Source organism: Bombus vosnesenskii, unplaced genomic scaffold (assembly GCF_011952255.1).
Source record: "Bombus vosnesenskii isolate JDL3184/JDL3185 unplaced genomic scaffold, Bvos_JDL3184-5_v1.1 scf7180000013293, whole genome shotgun sequence".
Lineage (NCBI taxonomy): Eukaryota > Metazoa > Arthropoda > Insecta > Hymenoptera > Apidae > Bombus > Bombus vosnesenskii.
The window spans coordinates 2,600,038-2,625,215 of record NW_022882944.1 but is presented as its reverse complement, the minus strand read 5'-3'; the positions used below and the strand labels follow the sequence as shown (position 1 = coordinate 2,625,215).

The following is a 25,178-nucleotide window of genomic DNA, read 5'->3' as shown; positions in this document are numbered from 1 at the left end:
ATTATGCAACGCGATAAAGTACTCAGAAACTCGTCGACGGAGGACAAACCATTTACAACGGCTCCGATTTGATAACGTCAACACTACTTATGTAATCCATCATAATCTTTTTGCTTTTTAATTCTTTCCATTTTTCCGCTCATTTAAGCAATTCCGTGTGGTAAAAAAGACAGAGATTGCTTGGAAATGGAATATTTGATGATTGGAAAGTATTTTATCTACCGGTATCGAGGAAGATTTCGTGAGGAAGTTAAACAATTTAACTGATTAGTTTTAGCTAATTTTGTTTAGCAATAGTCTTCAATCATATTTATAAAAATATGGTATTCTTAATATAAAAGTTATATATGTATTGCATAACAACTTCCTGATCTTCATAATCTCCGATGACAGAACCTCCAAATAACTTAAAATATGATGAAAAATCGAAAACTAAGAATTAAGAACCCAAAGCTACAAATCGAGAACCCTTCGAGCAACCTTCGCCCCTCTAATCGCGTCTCTAACATGAAAACAAAAGAACGAAGAGACAGCAACGTTCTTCGTTGACAAATGCCATGAAAAAAAAGGAGAAACACGCGTACTGTGTCGAAAATAATCGTCTCGCGACGAACCCGAAGAGACACGCGCGGAATTTATTCGAAGAGCGCGCATAGTCCCGCGGTTGCGCGTGCGTGCGTGCGCAGCAGCCTTTAACTGCGCATGCGCCGTGCCTATACGCGCGCGCCGCGAAATTGACCGACCGCCCGACAGAAAATCTTGTGAATGAGCCGCTTCTCCATTCACTTTTAAACCGGACTCGCCGGAACACGCGCACGGCACCATAGTCACGCTTTGCTGCGGATAGCTGAGCATATTTTTAGATTAATCGCAAATTTACCGGTGGCCTGGCTCGATAAAAGCCTTCAAATTATTTGTAATCTGTTTGTTATAGGAAAAATTGCGCCTAATGATAAACGATGTATTATTGTACAAAATAGATGCATTTTCACAAAGATGTTGTATTAAGTTCTCTAATTTAATCTGATATATATACATTGCAATTATATAGTACATGTATTATTACATTATATCATACATCTTCTATTATACGATTAAATTCTCTAATTGAATCAATATACGATTAATAATACTTTAAACGCGATCAGTCGATAAATAAATATAAGTTAATATATAAACAAATCTCCCAATATGTTTCTCGTAAATTCTCCAATGAACACTTTTCTTTTGCTGTCTTAATAATTCGATCACTGAACTGTAAATATTGGGTTGGCGACTAAGTGATTGCGGATTTTGTCATCAAGTGGCATTGACAATATCCGCAATCACTATGTTGCCAACCCAATATATCCATAACGTATACTCGAAGTAATTTTCATATAAGCTACATAAACTATATTAATTATCAAGAAAAAATCAGCAATAAAAAAGAATTTATAAAATGAGATTCGATACTTAAAGATATCTAACTATTCGCAATGAATTAGTAAGTCCAAAGCTTATTTCCTACCACGTAACACTGACATAAGATTCAAACAAAGGGAACTTCAATTACCGGCATATTTTCCTTTCGCGTTACGCTACATTATGCAATCGTATTCAACTTTTTATTACATTGGGATTTGTACATTTAATTTCTCGTCATCGTGCGTTTACCGGTTCGTGCAACTTTCCCCTGTGGCCGCGCAAATATTTTCATCGCCATTGTTTACGCGCGCACGGTTGCCTACTAGTTTTCTTAACCGCCTTATTTGCATTCCCGGAACCTGTGTATCAAGACATAATATGCAAATAGCCCGTCCCTGTGTCTCTCTCTATCGCTTAAGTCTCGAACAGAGAATCCATCTTCGTAGAACCGAGCCTGGTGGCCCATCCGGCGCCTCCTTTCTTCTTATTATCGCTATTTATTATAATTTTCACTCTCCGTTTCCATTAATCTCTTCCGCTTTCTCTATTGTGCCGAGTAATCCGACGTGAATCCTACGAGATTACGTTATTGTTCGGCCTAAGTATACGTGATTCAGAGTGAACGTTAATTTTCATTGTCGTCGAATCAACGGAGGATAATGATCCGTGAAATTTTTTCTATTTGCGAACCAAGCAAATTTCGAGACGCAGACTTTCTTGATACGCTCAAGTATCGTGAAAGTTAATAGAAGATCAAATCAATGTAGATTATCTTTCGCAGAATATATTAACAACGTAGGGACAGGATAAATGAGAACGAAACAAATGTAAGGATCTTAGAAGAAATACGAGAATGATTGGAAAAGAAGTTTTTGATTCAACCCAGACGCTATTCAGAAACTGCAGAAGAATTTTTAGACGCCGGAGTAGCGCTAAAACCATTAAGTTTAATAATAAAAAGAAATGAAATGTGAATATTGCGAGGTAACAGAATGCATTTAAACAATGCGAAATATTCAAAAAGAACGTTCTTAAATCTCCAAATTACGTTAAAAATTGTTTAAAAAAAATGCAGAAATAAAGCCTATGATATCTTACACTTTAATCTAAAAATAAATTAAAATCAAAACGCAAGAAGAACAAAAATTTACCAACTTACTAAATTACTAAAGAAGGAAAGAACAAAATAAATTTCCTAGAAAATAAAGAAATATTAAACGTTCTTCAGACATAATTTTAAAAAGCCAACCCTTTAGATTTTCCATGCTGAAAAGAAAACCTTTGATTCTCCCTATTCCCTGTCCATAATCATCCAAGAATACCATACATCGGGTTCCCCCATCATCAAACACTGAGCAAATTACCGCACGCTATAGCGCATCAGTGATTCATCATCCACCGTTTAGAGGCGAATTTCACGGAGGGTAAGCAAGCAGCTTTCGAAAGATGCGGCCGGTCCTCGATTATCGCAAAAGTGCATCTGGCGAGCGTATCCGAGCGCCTCGGACTATCATCCGACTATCTCGGCTGTTTGTTTCGCGTTTCCATCGAGCTGCAGCGCGAGATCTCACTTAGAATGTCCTCCTCCCTCTTTGTCCTCCCTTCTTCATCTCGATTTCCACGACATCGAACAGCATCGAGAACTTAACCTCGAGTTGAGAATTCAATAAAACTAGTCGTCGCATCGATTGTCGGATAATCGGTTTAAACGGTGACGAGGGTGGACGCGTTGGAGAGAGATGGGGATGAAAGAGACATGGAAGAATCAACCCCTTCTGGTTTAAGATCTACGATAGGTGTATCTCGATATAGATTTTTCAAGTTCACGCTTTGTTTCTTTCGGGTGATTCTTTTTCGATATTTAATCTACGGGTGAAGAACCTGCTATTTATTGATATTTATCTTGATTGATATTTATATAAACATATTATATGTACATAGGCGATCTTTCGTTTCTTTTGAGAAGAAATTTTGAATCTGAATTTAAATTTCGTTAAGGTAGTTTTAAACGTAGAGCAGCTTCGGAAAGTACGTAAGCGGCTGGGAAAATCACGAGGAAATATATTAGGTTGTCCGAGAAGTTTCATAAGATGATAATAGATGGAGAACAATTTCTGTTTTATATTATTGAATTAGGTATGATCCATTTCGTTCTACTACTATTATTATATTCGTGCATAATTCGATAAACTAATATAAAACAAAACACATTGTGCGTCTATTATTTCCTTATAAAACGAAAAAAACTTTTCCGACAACCTAATATAAAACAGATCGTAACAGATCCTTAAAAAATTATACGAAAGTATAGGAGACTTCATAAGGAATACTTAGAACGCGAAATAAATCGAAAAGAAGAAACGTGAAATACAACAGACCTTAAAGAAGCAAAAATCACAGAAAAAGTTTGAAGAACGTTCGAAAATTCTACATCACCCTGTAAGTATCTAGCCGTTAAAATTTGTTCAAAGAAATCGAAGAAAATTTCGAAAACATATAAAAATCTAAAAATCTAAAAGAAGGAGAACTTTCTATAAATCCTAAAAAGAAATCTCGAAAGAATAAGAGCTTAACCAGCTAATTTTTCACCTACGATATCCACAATATTCTACAACATTTATATAAAACCTACAATATCTACGAGATCCGTCTTCCACGATCTGTGTTTACTTTACAATGGAACAAAGTCTAGATCGTATTACCGATATAATGTATCGCTGCTAGAGACAAAGCCTGGCGATTCCATAGGACGAGAATTCGTGATTAAATCTGATCCAAACTGTAGAGATCAGCGCTACATTCGTTGGAAAGAAGTGTCATTGCGTACGGGATTTATTTGTTCGCCTAGCTGCACGTTGATACGTTAATCGCCTCATTTGCCTTTTAAGCGTGTTTTTTTAAACGCGCTAAGGACAGGTGAGTCAGCGTCGCGCTCTCGGAAAATTTATTAAGACTTTTAAGGTAAAGCGACTTAAAAATAGACGTCAATAACGATCTTGCTAAGGATACAGAATGTTTGCAGCATAAATCGCTATTAAATTCGGCGTTATGTATGTTCGATATCTTCTTGAAATATGTCGTTGTTATTTATCGTCGTATTATTTGTCTCAATATTGCTTTTTCGTACTCTCGTTTGTTATCTGAGATAATTGTATCAATTGTGTAACAGGTATTACAATCTTCAAATATAGATCATCGATTACTCGAGGATATTTTATCGAATTTCCATTTTATCGCTGAATATTTCTCTTGCAACTAGACACACATTTCGTGGAAGATATTTCAGAATAAAAAATTCGATAGCTAATAAGAAAATGATATAGAAGAAAGACAGCAAACACGATTGATATTCGTTTTAATAACGATGTACGCTGATATTTCACGTTCTTCATGAAATCGTTGTTGACACATATTTTTACGATTTATATTTAAAAATAAATGACGATAATTTACGAAGAAAAGGATTATTAATATGGAACGAAAAATTCGGATTACGACAATTATGTAATTCGAGGCTACTTAAAATCAGAGTTTGCGTTTGTTATTAAGAAAAAATTATCTGGATGTTAGAACAAGCAACACCTAATTGGTTGTTTGACGATCAATCACGCGTAACCGCGAAGGCAAACATTTGCCGCGCTAAATCAATAAAAACGTTGTTCGACCGAGACACCTTCGCGGTAGCGTGTCTTTTTCCATTAGATCAACTCTGAAATAGTATCCTTAGATTATAGATCGATATAATAATTTATGTTAGTTTAGTCAAATGTAGAGTATTTTATATTAATATAAATCATTGTGCTTCTTAATATTAGTATTAACAGAAAATAATTTTATTTTGTATTCTACGCGATAGCGATTTCTGATAGAAAGAAATTAAATTATTAAGAATTCCAAAATTAAGTAATCCAGCCCCGAATTATTATAATCTCCAATGGCCTGATAATACCAGTTCAGACGTTAAGAGCTACAACGTTGCGTGTATTTAAAGTACAATCATCGAGAAGCCTATCGTCTATCTCTTTTCGCGGCTTCCAAGATAATACAAAAAATCGCTGACCTGTCCCTGCCACACACTGTTCGATCCATCAAAATTTTGATAATCCATACACATATACGTTCAACGTACACGAATACTATTCTACACTTCTTTATTCAAACGCCAATATACGCAACTATATTACATGCATTCACATTGTATAATAAGCTATGATCGCATTATTCGTCATAATATCATCACATTGAACTATGTATGTATACACAGTGTATACTGTAGGAATTATTATATTTTGTATATGTAATCTTAGTAAGTAAGTAGTATAATCTTAGTAATCAGTCAAGGTTTCTAATGATTTAATGAAATAGCTAAAAGAAAATCAAAACAAATAATAACAGAAAATTTAATTAGGTCGAGAATGGTCGTAACAAAATGAAACACGTAGCAAGGTTAAGTATTAATGGATTAAGGAACGCCACTTAGTTAGCTTCAAAGATACAAAAGGAATTTTGTTGCATGTTTTTTTATACTTCATATGCGTAGAATATTGTTCGAATGAGAATATTTTGAGATTCATATAAGTGGCAAAGTTACAGTGCTTACAAGAGCTACGTGTTAGGTTAGGTAAATTGTTACATTAAACTAGTTTTAAATGCAATCTTTTTGAAATCATGCTTTCTATCCTAACACGCAACAGATATTCGGAACGATTTATTTAATTAATAACAAACTTTGATATATCACACTTCGTGTTTTCTTCAATGCTTCTATTAGTGAAATTTTTAGATACTTTCAAAGATTATTCCTTCTGGAATATATTTTTCAATAGAAAGTCAACATTTTCACTTGTCCTTTGAAATGATTCAAGAATCATACACCACACACGTTCTTGAGAATATATTACAATGTAACATAAAAGTTTTTCATTTTTTCTCTGTTAACACTTCTACCAATTGACAAGATTTTGCCAGACATGGTCTCGTAGACAACGTTTAATAACTCCGCCATTTTGTAATTTTGACGAATAGAAATCAAACTGAAATGTTTTCTAACGACAATCTCAATATTTCGTCGAATAGCTAAGTATGTATTTGAGATCCACGAATCTCAATTTAATCTATCTTTTTAGACCTACAAGATGACACGTCTAAAAAAGCCGTTGTTAATTTGACGATCGACTGTGACCGTTAAATCAAACGACGCAGCTGACCGTTGCGCTATGGAACGATCGCAAGATACATAAAAAAACGCGGGACAAAAAGCTACAGCGCAATACTGACCAAATAAATCAATAAACACTTGATATTTTCTCACTCACCTATCAGTCGTGTCCACAAAGAGGAAACCTTCTTCACGTATCCCTGACAGGCACACGCGACAGCGAGTGTCGCATCGACGAACGATTTAATCCCGAAATCGTCTCGATCAGTCGCGCGCGAAACCGCCAATTATCATCAAGGCGATCGCGACGTATCGTCTCGAACTAGTCCTGTGTTATACGATCGATTCACCGGACATCAGCGGAGTGACAGTTCTCACTTCGATACGGTACGATGCCACCGAGACAAAAGCTCGATAATTACCAGACCAGAGGATACGTCCGTTTTTGCGCGTTTCTGTATCATACAATTTTTTTTCCTGTCGCGTCACGACGATTTGTTTTCAATGCACGATACCGTTCACACCTTCAGGGGGTGCACTCAAACCCCACACTCACGCGTCGCGTCCCAACTAGAGACTAAAGCGCCTAGTTACTCTCCACCCGTATAAATGCCTCGCTGCAGCGTGAATGTAGTCGTAGGTTCGGGAGCTTGGAAGGGAATATTGTCGCTTTCTTCCGTTACGGGGCGCCATGGTGTTGCTTATGACTCTGGGAGAGAAACGATGGAAGAGTGGGAGACGTAGGTAAAGAAGATCTAAGAATTATAGAGTAATGTTATCGACCGTGAAAAACTGTAGATTTTAGTTGGTACTGATTTTGGTAGCTTATAATGTCAAATAGGCAAAATATAACTAGAAATGGAGATAAAATAAAAATTAAGAAGGTTGGTTTCGGTAAGTGCTTACTCGGACGAGGTATTTGTAAAGATATTGTTTATCCACAGTGGTTAAGTAGATATGTCAGATTTCTTTATAGCTTATGAGAGATAATTTTAACCCATTAAAAAGTTCATTCCAGTTTAAATTCACATTATTGAATTCATATTGCAACCATGAAAAGGTATTTCAAAAATTTGTTCACTACCTTTTTTGATTGATTCCTCGATATGTAGATATTTTAACAATCTTATAGGTATTAATTATAATTTAATATGCATTTTTGCAAAATTTTTTTAATAATATTGTGTAACTCTAATTAATTGATTTTAGTAAGAAATTTGTTACCAGTAATTATTAGTAAGTTACGTTAAAAGATATTTACTACTCTATAGGGAAAATTCATGTACCTAACATCTCAATCACTAATTAAGAGACAAAGTCCATGTGAAAACGTAATTATCAAGGCTACCGTAGCTTTGATGACTACTTTTTCGTGCGAACGACAGGTGCATCGAGTATATACGAAGTTACGTTATGGGGAATCGCTATGGAAACCCATAAAATGCTACAGTCGACCAATGGAAGTTGAACGAACCTTGCTTCGTGTACTTTGACGTTAAATGTCAAGCTCAAAGGGTTGCTAAAACCAAGTTCTCAGTTCAATTAACGTCCATTTACGGATAATTAATTACGTCAATGAGCGCCAATAGCGGAAATAGTGTTAAAATGATGTACGATACATCGAAGAAGAAAGTGACTTCCGCTCAAAGAGATTTATATATCAGACCACTATTAAGGTTGAAACAACAAGAAGATATTCTTGATAAAGGACTTGTTGGTGCGATTGAAAACATGAAAATAGACTCGAATTTGTTACAGGATATTATAAATGAACACAAGGAATTGTCATTGAAAAGGTATTTGGTCATATTTTACTTTAGCAAATTTTAATTATGATTCGAATATTCCCATTCTTAAATAAAAGATAACTTTTCATAGTATAAGAGCAAAGGAAAAGTAATAGAAATTTGATGACTCTTAATATTTTGTGCATTAATATTAATTTACTATTTGGCAGACGAAACTTTCTGAGCACGATGTACAAAAATATAAAAGATATTACTTCTGAATTGGATTCTGCGAAACATGTGACGAAAAATCCAGAAGATTTACAAACACTAGGTAAATATAAATATTTCGCAACCTTCCTACTATTATGTTTATAATAAACAATCTAGTTAGAAGATTGGTATCTTTTGTAATAATTTTATAGCTATAAGACCTTTATACATATTTTCATTTAGATGTGAACACGTACAAATCAAAATTGATCAAACTTTCGCAAAAAATGCAGGATTTCGAGAAATCTTGTCCTATTGAAACATTAATGGAGGAAGGAACTGCATTAAATACTGAAGTACATGAATTCGAATTTAATTTAGATAAATATGAAAAAGCACAGAAAAATAGGACACGTTTATCGTTATTATGTAAAAGTAAAATTGAAAATAGACAACACAATACAGGATGCAAAGATATAGACGATTTTCATGCTCTGGTTGCAGTAACAGGTAACGGAATTATTTGTTGAACAATTATAAAATTGATTAAACTTTTTACATCCTTTAAATCATTTTTGGCCAAATCATAGTTTTCTATAATCATTATTTAAAAATTCCTTAAATTCAAGGGAACATGAAAAAATTATTATTAACACGCTTGACATCTTGTTTCAATATTATGCTAAAGATTTTCTTCAGATATTAAATGTCCTTTTCTTGGTTAAAACGAAAATGGGACTGGAACATAAAAAGATTCGAATATCGCAGGAGTCACTTAAGACACTCAAAAAGTCATTTAAACACTGGAAAGATCATTACAAAATTTTCTAAATTTCTATAAATATGTAACAGGACACACAGAAAATTGGACCATGGAGGATCATCTGTTTTTCTTGAAAACGCGAAAAAGGTGTGAAAATATACCAGCTCTGGTTGCAGCGATCCAAAAAAAATGTCCAGATCTATCTACTGAAATTATAGTAAACCACGAGGCGTGGTACAAACAATACACAGATTTACGAGAAAAACAGAAGGCAGCTGTGAAAGAATGGCGTCAAAAGAGGGAATCAGAAAAAAAGAAAAATACCGACGAAATAGAGAAAGAAATCGGGAATCGTTACGAGGACGAAGATTTTCTAAATGAAATCCCCAGAGAGAAAGCAACATGTATTTTAAGAAAAACAAAATCGTCTACAACGGAAACCAGAAGTACCAACAGCAGTGCCAGTTCGACCGAAAGCAAGAAAAAGGAATTGATTAAAAAGTGGAAAATGGAAAAAGAAAATAAGCGTTTGATGGACGAAGAACAGGTAAAAATGCAAATGATATTGAAGAGGAAAATAGAGCAAAATAGGAGGAAGAAGCGTAAAGAAAAGATCCAAGAAGCTCTGGAACAATATAAAAAGAAGAAATCTTTGGAAAATATTTTAAGAGAAAAGGATGAACAATTTAAAGAAAAATGTACATACGATGTAACTTTGATCAAAGCATTTAGGTAAAGTTTATGCAGAATTTATAACAAATTCGAACATTAGAAACAGGACAAAAAGTTAATAGAAATTTAGTATATAAATCTGTAAAATAAAATTAAGTTAAACGAATAAGAGACAGAAATTATGTTTGCAGAGAGCAAGACAAAGAGTTTACTAAAAAAAGAAAAAATTTAATTCTACGTTCTAAGAAGCCAAACAAATGCGAATCAGTGAATATAAGAAGGATAGAGCTCGTAGAAGCAAGGAGCTATTCGACATTGTTTGATACTACAAAAGTTTGGAGAGAAAAATGCAGAGTGGAAGATTCGACAATGCGTTTTAACGAATTGCAATATATCAAGGACGTCCCAAAAATGTGAGTAATCGGATAAATTATTAAACTGTTTATTTATTTACATATGGATGGTATTACAGGTGTATCCGATGGAGGAACGAAGAATCGGAGGATCTAAAAATCTAACAAGAAATATATCGATTAAAAAATGTAAAAGACGTTAGTATAAACGATCGTGTTATCGTATGCCTAATTTATTGTATATACTCGTACAAGTTTTATCGTTTACGTGTAACTTGGTAACTAACGCGACTCAAAATACGTATAAATATACAATTTTGTCATTGGTAAACTTTACATCGTCTTTTTATAACTTTTAAAACAATGTCCAGCAATAAATCATGCAATTTATGATAACCCGAATACAACTTAAAAGGTGTCTATCTTTTACTTAAGGAAAATACAATTATTTTCATTAACCCTTTCATGATCGATGTTGCGTTCCCACGAACTTTAAATTTTTTCCATTGAATTCTAATTTTTTCTTTACAAATCAAATTTCAATTTCAATGCGTTAAGCCTTCTTTACAAAAGTATTAGAAAACAATGTGCGCCCCTAAGGAAATATTCGATCCTGAAAGGGTTAATTGGTCAATTCTTATATGTACACATATTTAGGAAGAAAACAAATGTTTATGGCTAAAGAATATACGATATGTTTCCCATTACTCCTCCGCTAATTTAATATTATAATTTTTAATAAATTAATCAACCGAGCACACTTCTAGACCGGCGAATCTTCAGCGCAATTTCTGTATAATAATCTGCATAATAATCATACTTCAAGGTATTTACAATAATTGTACTTACTTCCTGTTCGAACTTCTCCCAAACTCCGGAATCACTTCATTAGAGCCGAACGAAACCTCGGTATCTGTTTTGTACTTCGTTTCCGAATCGGTATACTAAAAGTATATTCTCCTATAGTAACAGTCTTTCATAGGAAATGATCCACGAACACGGCGACTCCATGAACATAAGCAGTAACGAGGACAATCCCTCGTGATCGATCCGTCATCGACGAATCACTAGTCAAAAAATTGTCATTTCTCTTGTTTTATTTACAATCGCTAAAATCTTCGAATTACAAATAGCCTGTGTGCTACTTGTCGGCAATCGGCCTCGAGGAAATTCGCGCGATCAAAAGCGACGCCGTAAGTGTCGACTATACAAATGGATCCGCTCTGAAAAATTATTTTAAAGTGTTGGACACATTCTGAAAACGCGACCTCAGCACAACACGACGCAACGTTACGAGTCGACGAGTATACATCTTTTTTTAGAAATTCTCTTTTTGATTTTGAATATTTTTCGAACTACGAAAAATAAAAACGCCATATCGCACGAGCGCGAGAATTGAAATAATGGAGGGCAAGAGGAAATGAACGAAATGAACGATTGATATATATTTAAGTTTATTTTTCTTTTACGAACGTACCGGTTTTTGTCAGACGATGTACATAATAAGTTATGAGTAAAAGAGTGTTGGCTTTATCCAGGACCGTCAATTTATTCGACTGCTCAGAACGAACTGTTAATAATTAATTAATCAATTAACTAATTAATTGATTAACCCTCTCCCCTCACCCAAACCTCACGTTACCTGAGCGATCGCGCGCGCGCGTGTGTGTGTGTATCTGTATGAAAGTATTGAACGTAGAAACAAACATACGTAGAAAGATCGGAAAGAACGAACGAAGAGAGACAAACAAATATATAAGTGAGGACAAAAAAAAATGATATCCCGCTTCCCTCTTCCGGTCAGTCGTGGATAATACCAATTCTCGACGATTTTACTCAAATATATAATATACTTTCTATTAACCTTCTGTTCGTTAATTCGATATTCTTTTTTGTAGATTTTTTTTTTCTTCTTTTCTCTTCGTCTTTCATGAGATGACCAAATACAAAAACATAGGTGATACAATATATATACTATATATATATGTATAATGTTATAATACAAATGTGCCTCGTACTGTGCTGAGTACGATATATCAATCAAATTCGACGACTGTTCATAATTCATATTTTATCCTTCTGTTTGTTCACGTATTTTGTCTTCTTTCCTTTGTTCACATCCTCGGCTATCCCTTTCTCACAGATCATTATGAGATATGCTCATTATGATCATTATGATTCACAATCACGCCACCTACCATTCACATCTTCGCTCTGTTACTAATTAGACGTCACGCTATAGCGATATCGAGAATTCCTCCGATTTTCTTTCTCCTCGAGCCGCGTATATATACACATATATGTCAGCATATATATGTGTGTACATATGCACAAAGAAATATAACTGTTTACAATTCGTCTCTCTTCAATAATTGTATACCGTTTCTCTAGAAGTTTGTTACAACGAACAATAGAACGTTTAATTGAACGCCTTCAACTTTCCACCTTGCTCATTCATACGATCATATTTCTCCGTTGTATTCGCCTACACACAAACACACACACGCACACTGTATTCATCCTCACGTTCCCTTATTATCCTTCATAGCAACAAGCATTGTAGGACGATTGACGTTTTTCTTTCCCATTGTTCGCCATTTTCTTCCTCGTAACCCATCATCGTCTTTCTTTTTTCTTTTTTATAATAAATATGTACACACTTGAACATTTGTACAGGTCAAAGATCTTCGTCCCTACGATTAGTCTTAGATTCTTGAACCTTCCATCTAACAATATTTGTCATCGATATCCTCACACGCAACGCCTCACTCATTCTCTCTCTGTTCCAACTCTATATATCCTTTTTCTCTTTTGCAAACCATAGATGCAACAGGTGTGTGTGTTCAATTGCTTTTTTTTCCTCTTCTCTCCTTCCATATCGCTTTTTCCTCTCTTCCTCCTTTCCTTTCGTGTCGTTCGATCGATCGAACAACCATGATCGATCGAAAAGTCCGCGACGCTAATTTCAACGAACGCACGACTCTCGTCCAGACGATCGAAAACTCTGCGTATCCCTTTCTTCGTTCAGGGACACCAAGAACAGCGTCGAATCACGACGTCCACGAGCTATTATCTTGTCAAGACTTCGACGCTCGGTTAGCTTATTTCCGAGTTTCTTTTTTTCTAATTTCTAACATTGCACACGGTACCGGGACGGCAAAGAATCGGACACGGAATCGATCGTCTTTCGGCGAGGAATCGCGTCGTTGAAAGACACGGGCGAAGATGAAAGGGAACGCGATCGATGGGAGCGATTCGTGCAAGTGTATAGATTCCTCTTTTGAACAAACCTTTGAATTTTGGGTTTCTAAGGATTCGCGACGGTTTTCGAGAACGTTCGACTAATCTAAGAGCAAGAAATGCACGTGAATTTTTAACGTCTCTCATTTCTATGATTAAGGAAATTAATTTAGTACGTAAATGTAAGGTTTCATAAAACGAACGAAATTTTGTTAAACATTAAACGAAGAAAAGAAATGAATTTTTGACAAACAGGATTCGCGTACATTCCTTGTGAGCATAGTTGAGACTCTTAATAACTAATCGAATGAATTCCATACTCCTTTTACTGCCAGATTTATTGATGAGATATAGATGAAGGTACATCTGGGCCCCAATAAAGTGCTACTTTAAATCGAGATTAAAACGAAAGAAGCGTATGTCACCTAATAGATCATTCTGCTCGCGATCGTTCGCCAACGTTCCGCGGACTAACGTTTATCCGTTGAACAGCTAGCAATTTTCCGTTTTCTTATATTTCTTTTTCTCCCTGTATAAATGAACGACCAACTTGTAAATGCAACAATGATTGACAATGATCGTAAAATGGTAACGTTCTCGCAGTAGAAAGTAAAAATCTCTAATCTTTCTCTCTTTCCATCCATGTCTGTCGCAATCTTTCGATCGTTAACCAAGACTCGCGGCTCATGCAGCTACTCATCGATCAATCGACTCGTTTCCTTCGTGTACTTGCTTCGTAGGGACACAAACGTTTCAAGCTAGCGATCTAAAGGATATGGACAATGATATCGCATGTTGGTTCGCTTTCGATGAAGATTCGATCGGGTGTCGTGTGATTAATAACTTCTAAACGGCTCGCTAACCAGGTCATAGACCTGGAATATGCATATATGTATGTGAATGTATCGAATATAATATTCGACCATCCAGGACAACGAGATACCTTGAACTGTTCTGTTTCGATAATGTTTTTATGTCGATGATGGCTGATGGAATTACTATAAATGTATAAAAAAGACGAATTATACCGCGACGCACCTGTCCGCGCTTCAATATCGCTAAAGATCACAGTTGCGCGGTCGATTTTCTAGAATTAGGGGCAATCGATGAGAATCGCCTTACGCTTACACGCCTTAGACTAACGCCGTTACTCTCGTTCCTGGACAGTCAAAATCGCATGTGCTGCTGCGATCCACGAAGAAAACGAATCGTCGAAGAGCTGCGTGACTCGTCGAGGATCTTAAGTTCCTCCCTCGATCGCGCGTTTTTACAGGTCTCCAATGTTCATTCTTCCCGGCTTCTTATCTCTCTTTGTTCTTTCATCTCATTCCACCCCCATCCCTATGAATAATTTCGTTCATTTCCCCGTCGAAAGTTACTAAATCCGTCCTTTTCCTTTTAATTCTTCATCATCCTTGTGTCCTCTTTCCTTTTACTTTTCATTCTGCACATTTTTTGTCTTCTGCTTTTATTTTGCTTACTTCTAAGCTTGTATAAAAACGATAGTTTTTTTTTTGTTTATTCAATTACACCAAAAGACGAGTTGTGTGCATAAAGCAAACTATATTGGGACAACATGAATTCTGAATAAATACTTAATATTACAACAAAATTTTAAGTATTCTTTCGTAATGTCATCACTATATAGTTTGTAAGAAAATAAGATACTTTACTTGAAATTTGTATGTACAGATATTACAAACAACACACTCTCGCTCGCTTCGCTCTCCCTCTCTCTCATAATGCATAGGCAATGTGTTTCTGTTTTCTTTAATTTTCTTTCTTTTTTCCTCTTTTAATCTTTTTTAACTAAACGCTTCTCTATAATACATTGCTGTGGAGTAAGCCTAAATAAATCCATTTTTCTATGCGATTCTTTCTTTCTCTTATGATTTTTTTTTTCCCTTTGTTGTTGGCTTTTTCTCTCCCTCGCTGTTTTCCCGAGTTTTCTTTTGATTCGTATCTTTTTCTCTCTGTTACATCTTCCTTCTTTTTCAAGATTTTGAAACAAAAATTTACAACACCAATTCTTTCAACGTCTTCTTGACAAGTTCCTTCCTTAAAAAAAAAAATTCAAATCATCCCGAGTACTGGCCACTCTGTTTTTCTATCTCCGTGAAAAGAAAACTAAAATCTCGTATCAATCTTGGTGTTATTATTCAATATTATTTACAATAACAATTTTTAGTCGAATAATGCGTGATGTATTCCAAGAAAACGTTACAACTCGGGCTCCGTCTCTTTATTAAATTAGATACTTGGTTCGTGTTGTTTCACCATTGTTTTAGTTGATTCTATCAAAATCTATTTTTTAAATTACGATTACGCACATAAACAGATTTTACAATTTTCTTATGTTAATATTCATAGAGAAATTTCTTAAATTGTGGTGTTAACTGTAAACAAAATTCCTTTTTCTTAATTTTAAGTTAAGTTTCGAGAATTATAAATAAAAATTCTTCTTTTGTGGTTGCATTTTAGGTTTTGATGACAGTGGAAAGGAAAGGACGACAAAAAAGAAAGGAAAACGAAAGAAAGTTTTACGAGGAATTTTTCCATTTGAAATATGAGAATTGACGAAATCGACTCATGGCTGAACCAAGTTCCTCCCTCCAGCCACGTGATCGAAATATTTCGAACGGTTTAACACGGACCGAGAAAATCTTAATATCCACTGCATGCCCTAGCCAACAGATAATTTTAATAGATCGTCTCGAGATGATCGATCCTTAAAACCTCTCTTTCGTTTGAACTCTCTCAATCTCGTCCAATCAAACTATGTCGCAGAGAAAGATCGCACGCATTCCCGCAGAGCACCACCGTCCTCTGTACACATCAGCATCGTTTCTAATCCACATTTTGTATACTTATTGTTTAGTCTTGCTAAATGTTTTAGTCCATTTCCGTGATCGATGGGGCTACGTCGCGATTTCAGAGCGTCCGGCACTGGTATTTCCTATAACATCAGTGTCATATATATTTATATATATATATATCTTATATTTTTTTCTCTCCCTCTCTCTCTCTCTCTCTCTCTTTCTTTCTCTTCCTGTATTCGAATCCATACAAAAGAAAAACGCAAATACAAGAAAAAACAGAACGCCTACACTCACGGCCGACAGGAAAACGCACCAAGAAAAAACGCCGCACACACATCAGTACGCACATCAGCCACTTATTTTAGAGGTTCTCGTACGCAGTATGTAATATGTACACGTTGGACGCGGGAACACACCACCGCACTCACACTAAAAAGTCAGGATCACTGTAGTCTTCGTCGCTCTCGCTGCTATCGGAGACTTTTCTCCTTTTCTTCTTTTTGTGTTTCTTCACCTTCTCGGATTTGTGCGTCCGATGTCTGCGGTGTTCCATCGTGCCCTCCTGGTGGTTTTCATATATCATTAACTTGGACACATACAACGCCATTATATGTGACACTGATAGGATGTTTATGCAACGCGTGGACCGGCATGGAGACCGGAATGAGTCCACTGACGGTCATCAAGTTCACCGAATTGATCGGATGCTCGATGGACGAATTAGATTACCTCGTTTGTATCTTCTTCCGGTTCTTCCAAGTCGAACTTCAGCATTAACTGTTTGAAGTCCAAGTACTCTTTCACTAGCTTCCTTCTGCCATCGGAGTCGAGCTCAGCGCTACTCACTCCCTCCTTCAGTCTCTGCAGAGTGGCCTTTGGTTTGAACAGCAAATTGCTCTTACGGCTCACCGCCTTCTCGTACACCTTCGCTGCCTCTGTCGGCGAGTATTGGCCGATTTTTTGGTCAGAGAAGCCGTACAAGTCTTTCAAGTGCTGCCTTAGAGTGAGCAGCAACAAGAAGCCTTGGCTGGCGGTAATATAATCCCTCAGCAGCGTCGTGTCTTCTGGTAACCTTGCCAGCAGGGTCTCTTCGTCCTCTTCGTCATCCTCTTCATCTTCTAACACTGATAACAGCTGGTCTGGTCGCGGTTGTCCATCCGGTCCAATAGATGCATGGGCCTGATGTTGCTGGTGTTGATGATGGTGTTGCAGTTGAGATTGACTGCTGCCTTCTTTTGGTAACAGCGCCTCTTTAAATGATTGCACCAGATTTGTACCAGACATTGAGATGATGATATCAATGTGATGGATGATGAACAGAGGCTCGTCTTGTACTTGATATGTAAAATAAGCGAGATTGTCAGCCAAGTAGAGCATCTGCGACAAGCTTGTCTTTGCAGATTCATCGAACTGCTTCAGGAAGGACAAGACGATAGCTCTCCTCTGTTGCTTCGTGTTCCTCAGGATGGTGTACAGAAAACCGTTTAGTGCGCCAGGAAACTCGCCATCTTTTACTCGCATTCCTCTTACTGTTATATCGTTCTGCAGAATCTTCTGTAGTCGGTAGCTCAGCTTGATGCCTAATTGCGATTTCATATGAATGAAACCCGGATATTTCTTCTCAATGTCCTGAAGTTGCTTGTCTGCGCTGTGACTCACTGCCTTTTCGCAGTCTGTGCTCATGCAGATCAGGTAGGGAACTATTTGGACTGGATGAACTAGACCTTGAGCCAGAATCAACTGAATTACTTTAAGTGCTGCGTGCCTAACGCTGATGTTCACGTGCAAAAACGATTCTAGGATCTCTTTCACGTATAACTGGATTACTGTGCTAGCCATCCCTGATGATACGTCCCCCATTTCTTTTAGGTTCTCCTGTTTGGACATCTTCGCCCATTCCATGTCCTGTTTAATCATCCTTTTGTCTTCCTCCTGTAGATAAACCTCAACATTATTCAGCACCTGAATCCTCATATGAACCAACGCGTTTTCTGATGTGAGCAGATGATGGTACAGTTCCTTTAACTCAGGAAGCAACATAAATTCGTAATGACGGATACATAAAGAACCAATAGCGGACAGAGTAAAATGTCGAATATCGTCATTGTCCAGATGCACGAAGTAATTTAATGTTTCGAATACCTGATCCTTTATATTTTCCGCTAATCCCTCGATCACTTCAGGGTCGGTAAAATTGAAATGTCTGAGCAACAAGCCAACGGTGAATAATGCTCTCCTGACAAAAGGCCGATACTTTAAAAGCATAGGATTTGTAGGGTCTTTCTCGTAAAAGGATTTGTACTCAGTCAGATGTCCGTAATATTTTTTAAAACAGTCTCGTATTAATTTAAAATTTCTGGTTACATTGTTCACTATTGAACCTAAACAAGAAAGACAGCTAGCCACGACAGATCTATCGTGTTGCAAAATCAGCTTCACCGAATCCTCTTCCAACTGTGCTAAAAAAGTCTCGCTAGGATGTTCCATGAGTGGCACGACTAACTCCAATGTGTGAGCTACGCTACTGATGATCTGATAATCGCCCTGCGTTTGACACTTCAAGCTCAAATAAGGCTGTAACGTGATCGCGTGATTGACTAGCAATTGCGGCCGTATCTTAGCAAATAGATACAAGGTTGTCAAACAAGCGACCAATCTTTGAGAGGATCCTTTTTTCTCAGACTTCTCAGACTCTTCCAGGTTCGTCTCTTCTAGTCGAAGAACGTTTTCAATCAAGCAATCAACAATTTGTTTGCACGCCGTCAATAATGCCTTTGTGGGCTCGGTTTTCATCTTTGTACTATCGTCTTTATCTTCCTTGGGCTTGAACAAGCTAACCAGCAGCTGTTCAAACCACTCCAAACCCATATCTTTACTAGCTGCCACAACATCCGTGATATTCATAACCTTCCTTAGCAATGACTCGGAATCTAATGTGGGACGTTCTCTGACCGGTGTGAACCACATATTTTGAAACACCTCCATTACCAATTTTCTAATACCTTCCTCGTCGTTCACTCGTCTGATCATCTTCACACAGATCTCCGGGATCTTTGGGAAGTCAGGACACTCCATGCAGATATCCTTGAGAATCTTGATTACGCGCTTACGAACGCTAACGCCGGTATCAAGAATTCTAGCCGATAGCATGTCGTAGTATTTATCTATTAATTCGGGCCTACTTAGTACAAATTTTCCTACCAGATCGACGGCTGCCTCGCGCACTGACGTCGCATGGTCTAAAAACGAATGCTTTACGCCCAGCTGCATGTCCACTCGCGCCAAAACGCTTGGATCCGCTTCAACGATCATCGTCAGGCACTTCATCGCCTTTGTCCTGATCGCTATAGATGACTCTGTGAGCACGTGTAGGATCTGCTTCAGGTATCGATCGAAACTCTGCGAAAACGGCCTTTTCGAAGCGAGATACTGTGATATCAGTTCTGCTGAATTATAATCGATATAGGTCTGAAGAATATCCGGTTTTGTGCCAGTGCTATATGGCCTTATTCTACTTATAATGTACTTCTTTTTCTCTTCTATGATTCGGTATGTTTCTGAGTACTTTTGTTCGTTATTGTCGTTTTCGTCGGCATCAGGTTCATCTAATTCTGATTTTGATTCCTGATCACTCGTGTGGTGCTTGTGTTTCTTTTTCACTCTCTTCTTATGCATTTTCTTACTGGGACTGTTCTTTACCTGACCAACCCTGGATTTTTCTAACGCACAATCTCTATACCATTGTGCTAGATAGAAATGGCGGGCGTAACCTAAGGCGGAGTCCTTGGTTCCGTTTACAGCCAAGTAGTCTAGCAGCACTTTCTGTAAAAAACCCGTCCGCTCTTCGTCTTCACTCAAACCTACAATCTCTTTATCTTTCACCTGGTCATATTCGGAATCCTTTTGCTGTTCAATCTTGATGTCCTTTATGATCTGGTCAATAGTAGATAGCTTGCATTGAGAACTTACCGCGTCCTTCCTTAATCTGGCTGCGACAACGCCGAGGTAATCGATGGAGGCCACCCTGAGCGCCATATCTGAACTTTTATTAGAGAAATGACCCACCAACAAGTTTCCAAGTAAACTCAGAAGCAACTCAGCCGCTGGCCATTCCGGTTTGTTGACTGTGGCTAACAGATCTTGCACAAAATTCTCGAACAGTGGCCTGTAATCAATTTCCTCACCTTTGCTGCCGCATTTGTTCAGGAACACCGTTAAAAAATTCCCCGCTATTCTGGTAGCGGTTTCGTACTTGTTTATGATCAGGACATCTGCATCTACGTAATTTGCTTTTTTCTCTTCTTTCTTCTCTTCATCATCTTGTGACTTCTTATGTTGTGGGAGTACATTTTCGGGTAATACAACAACGCATTGAATCAGCTGTAAGACCAACGCTGTCAACATCTGTATATGATCTTCAGAATTTAACCTGTAAGTTCTTAGACTCCTTTTGCTGCTAGGAAGTCGAGCTATAGACGCCAAAATATCATCTAACAACAATCTCCTATGCTTCTCGTACTTAGTAAATATTATCGTGACCAATTTTAAAGCGCTCAATTGAAGATCACTAACCGATTCAACAAAAAATGGCGCGACACCTAATGTAGAGGCATGAAGGACACTAGTGTCTGTTAGAACCTGGATGTTTAATAGTTCAGCAAGAAGACCAACTAATTCGTGCATTTTGTTGTATACTTGAAGGATACTCTTCTCACGGACTTCTTTCATATGACCTCTTTTCTTACGACCACTAGAATTATAATTGTCAGTCTTGTTTTTTGTGTCTATTTTGTAAACCGGATCGAATGAAGGATAAATAGTATTCTGCAATTGAAACTTCATGAAAAGGACTATTCTGTCGATCACGTCTTCCAGGTAGACCATTTTTGGCATGTTGTTAGACGTCATGATGTGTAATGCAATTAAAGACGCATCCACGGCACGTTGTACTCTCTCCATGGCCAGCTGTGTCCATAATCGACTTTCATCAACATCGTCGTCCGGATCTGCCAACGGAGACACCTTGGCTCCATCCCGAATGTTTTTCTCTAAAATGTTTAACAGTCTAACCAATCTATCTGCTGGAATCGACTCCATTGCTCCTAATGCTTTCAATTTAGCTGCTTCTGTGCATAAATCGTGTAATTGGTATTTAGGAATTAATAATTCTGGAGGCACATCACCATCATCATCCAATTCGGCATTAGTCGCTACGTCTTCTGTGTTTTCAAATATCGTTTCTATGGTTGTGTTGAAACGTTGATACGTATTAGTTTCCATCAGCTCCTCCACACTAAGTTTAGCCAATACAGGAACGAGTTTCTTTTCTACTTTGCGGATTTTTGGTTTCGTGGGTGTAAAAGCTTCTTTCTTCTCGTCTTCGTCATCGTCATCTATTATCCTTTTTCGTCTGCGCGTTTTATCTTCGCTCTTCTTCCTCTCGGCTTTCTCCTTTTCCCTTTGAACCTGACGCTCTTTCGCGCGTGCTTTAAAATATTTATTATTTTTACCGATTTCTTCCTCGCTATCGGACTCAGACTTTACATCTTCACGATTAGAAATGCCCATCTTCGCGGCCCGACTTGGCGACTTCTCGGCAAACGCGGTTAGACTCTTCTGCATCAAAGCTTGATCTGCTAAGGATAGTCTGTCCAGCATGACAATCGGCTCTTTTAATTTCTCCGGCAAAGAAACAGGTATTTTCATCCCCTTTTCTGAATTGTTGTTCTGTTGGTGTTGTATTACTACTGGCGTCGTAGTGTTTAATGTATTTACCATGTCGGTGGTATCCATGGTTGGATAAGATGTGGTTTCCGTTGTAGATAACAGATGTTGCGTCACATTATCCATGCTCTGCTGTTTCGCTTCGATATTTTCTATTGGTATATCAATGTCAGGAAGACCTGTGACTGGATCGAGTAAAAACTGCTGATTTTCTTGCACTGTACTATCAATGTCCATTGGTTGATGATTTTCTAATGGATGATGTACTTGTTGATTCATCATAGGATCGTACATATTTTGCTGGATATTAATAGGTTGATGTTGTTGCAAAGGTATATTAGCACGCATAGGAGATGCCATATGCATATTATGTTGAGGTGTCATACCAGCCATATTGTGGTGTTGAGGTGTTACATTACCAAGAGTTGTTAATGGCGTCCCAGGAGAACTCATATGTGCTGGAGAATACATATTTGGTTGCGGAGTCATGTTGGGTAGAGGGTTTATGCCGGTAGGCGGGGGTAGCACTGTTCTAGCAGCAGCAGGATGAGCTGGACTACCTTGAGGCGTTTGTCTCGACCCTGAAGAACTCGAGTAGGATGGTGAGAATCGTTCGTAATTAGCAGATGTTTGATTGGTATGCATCATAGGTGTGCCTTGGGCCCAGTTTCGTGGTGAATTGTATTGAGGCCCCTTAAACACATGCGGATTTATTTGTAAAATTGCCTTAAGTAACTCCGGCGTATTTTGCTCGGTTTCCAAAGGCTGTTCTGCATTTGCATAATTATCTTTCAGCTCAATATGATCAGATGAGGTTTGAGATAAAGATAATATTAATTGCGGCACTAAGTTTTCATTACGAACACTTAGTAATATTTGTGCTTCCTCTGCCACTCTTGGATGAAATAAAAGGGACTTGTTAGTTAAAGTCTGAGGCAGCGGTGTTGGAAGGGGCATTTCAGGTAACAAGTCAGTAAGACTCGCAATACCAGCGAGAGTTGTGATTGGCACACTCGGTATAACCCCGTTCATCTTGAATTTGACTTGTTCTGGCATTACAGCCTGGACAAAAAATATTATTGAAATTAGGTCCAGTGTCCTTATATGTACCTTGAGGTTCATAGAATTATCCAACGTAACAAACACAGCACTGACATATTAGAAAATGTCTTATTCACAGTATATGGTAAATATAAATCAACAGAACATATCTAAATGCACTGTTTCCACGGATGCTTAAAGAAATCATTGTTAAAATCTTTACACTCGCATTTTCAAGGCATTCCGACATAAGAGATCTTTCACTGTTAAGAAGAATTATATCTAACGCTTATTAAAGAACACTAGCACTAAGGTATATATTGGGAACTTAACAAAGTCTCTTTTAAGTTCCCATGATGCAGTAGCAATTATCAACCAAATTTTGATGAAGCACGTGGATCCTCCAACAAACGGTCCATTGTTAGCAATAATTTTTTGTCCTGAAACAGACATGTAATAAATATAATGGCATTTAAATTATTAATTTGACATATTTTATGTATATAAATTAAATCTATATAAAAGAATAATATTTCAAAGCAATGAATAAATACAAATACTTTTATTATTATTTCAATTTTTTAAATATACAGTATGAAATGTACAAATAGGTATATTATTTTGATAAACAATAAGGTAAAATTAATCTACACTTATGTAACGTTAAATTAATGACATACTTTTATGAAAAAATATTAATTTCAGATAAATTTATTTTTCAGATCTATATTATATAAAATTAATAAAAAATCAATTTAAGTGGAAAATAGGATATTAATACTTTATTATACACTTAAAAACATTAAATATTAACAAAAAATAAAAATCTCTCTATAAAGGTTAGACTAATTACAAATGATTTTCTGAAAGCTAAATAAAATAGAATTTAGAAAAGTTCTGGTTTAAATTTAAAAAATCATATTATATTCTTATTCTGCGTAACTTACAACAATATTTCATTCATATTAATTACAAAAATAATACTATATTATAGCTCTATATATTTGTACATACATATATACATATATATGCATGCTATAATGTCATAACAAAAACGTAATCAAATTAATTAAATCATTTCCAAAATCAGTGCAATATTTTTCACAAATATCAGCATCACTAATGGATTAAATATAACACATTGAAACAAGTCTATGTTAACTCCCAATTAAGATCAACGATCAAATGAAGAAATCGCTTCACACGAACAATGTCAAACGGAAGTGTCATAGTTTCTCAATACAAACCATCTTTCCTTCAATGATCCTGATCATTTGTCTCGTTGGAACAATTTTACAGAAAGTATTCATCTAACATAAAATGATTGATTCACTATCACCACATCAAGTTGTTATTATTACCTCCAATTGTCGAGTATCTACCATCCAACATCATACATATGATAACATGGCCTTAACCAGGTTGCTACAGGCTGGAAATCCCCAAGGGTGCTCAATTCCACTAAATAATAGAATTGTCATGGTCAGTGATGGTAACTGCGACGATCGTATGTCATTTGACGGATAAAAACAAACATCGGTGGAAGTTTTGTGTCAATTGCCTTACCTGGCTATCCAACAACGATTATTTATACTGCAGAATGCGAGTAGTGAATGGAATTTTGGCGGGAGGCGTATCGATATCCAAGATCCCAGTGTTGTTTGACGCGTGGAAATCGTCGGTATTTACACGTTTGCCAAAAACAACGACTCAGTTTGTGCGAGTCTATTCGAAAAAGTTTTCGTCGTGAAACGATATTCACTCAATTGTCATCCGTGGTTCTGGCCTATTTGGTTGGACGGGTTTTCTCGTCGATCACCAAGGAATGCACTTCGATTCGTGGTGTGTCACGATTTTCACTTATGTTTCTCGCGGTACCGCGCAAACATCGCCATGTCAAAGAGGATCCATCGCAGTGAAAACACTATTTATAGTGTGAATACGAGGAAAACAGACACAAAGGCGTCCATTTTGCTCAGCAGCGAGTTAGCGGAAGTTGCGTAGTAGATACAGGCTAGATACAGGTATACCGGCGCTACGGCGTCTTATTTCGAATTACGA

General features: G+C 36.9%; 3 protein-coding genes across 4 annotated transcripts in view; 1 reads left to right on the top strand and 2 right to left on the bottom strand.

Moving 5' to 3' along the window:
- LOC117232672 (GAS2-like protein pickled eggs) overlaps positions 1–7,154 on the bottom strand; it is an 88,236-nt gene extending 81,082 nt beyond the window's left edge. Inside the window, exon 1 of one of the 2 annotated variants that reach the window (XM_033492193.1) lies at positions 6,723–7,154. The gene's annotated coding sequence lies outside the window, so the exon portion shown is untranslated. The remainder of the gene's footprint in view (positions 1–6,722) is intronic. The other variant, XM_033492194.1, reaches the window with a different exon arrangement.
- An 802-nt stretch (positions 7,155–7,956) lies between these two features.
- LOC117232674 (coiled-coil domain-containing protein 112-like) lies at positions 7,957–11,027 on the top strand. The gene is made up of 6 exons (XM_033492197.1): positions 7,957–8,361; positions 8,523–8,626; positions 8,749–9,015; positions 9,358–10,000; positions 10,132–10,353; positions 10,413–11,027. Exons 1-6 carry the CDS (start codon positions 8,141–8,143, stop codon positions 10,456–10,458), a joined length of 1,503 nt encoding a protein of 500 aa, XP_033348088.1. The 5' UTR covers positions 7,957–8,140; the 3' UTR covers positions 10,459–11,027.
- A 1,890-nt stretch (positions 11,028–12,917) lies between these two features.
- On the bottom strand, positions 12,918–25,136 carry LOC117232673 (nipped-B-like protein B). Its single transcript, XM_033492196.1, is given in 5 exon segments — positions 12,918–16,990; positions 16,992–17,078; positions 17,080–23,557; positions 24,479–24,578; positions 24,684–25,136. Coding segments are annotated over 3 exon segments (6,420 nt in total). The 5' UTR covers positions 23,199–23,557; positions 24,479–24,578; positions 24,684–25,136; the 3' UTR covers positions 12,918–16,776.
- Positions 25,137–25,178: the final 42 nt, after the last annotated feature.

What these genes read in the sequence shown, in the direction of transcription:
- LOC117232674 (XM_033492197.1), top strand. Translation starts at nt 8,141, where the DNA reads ATGAGCGCCAATAGCGGAAATAGTGTTAAAATGATGTACGATACATCG. An exon ending in TGCTCTGGTTGCAGTAACAG is followed by an intron (nt 9,016 to 9,357) that starts GTAACGGAATTA and finishes AATATGTAACAG; the next exon opens with GACACACAGAAAATTGGACC. An exon ending in ATCAAGGACGTCCCAAAAAT is followed by an intron (nt 10,354 to 10,412) that starts GTGAGTAATCGG and finishes ATGGTATTACAG; the next exon opens with GTGTATCCGATGGAGGAACG.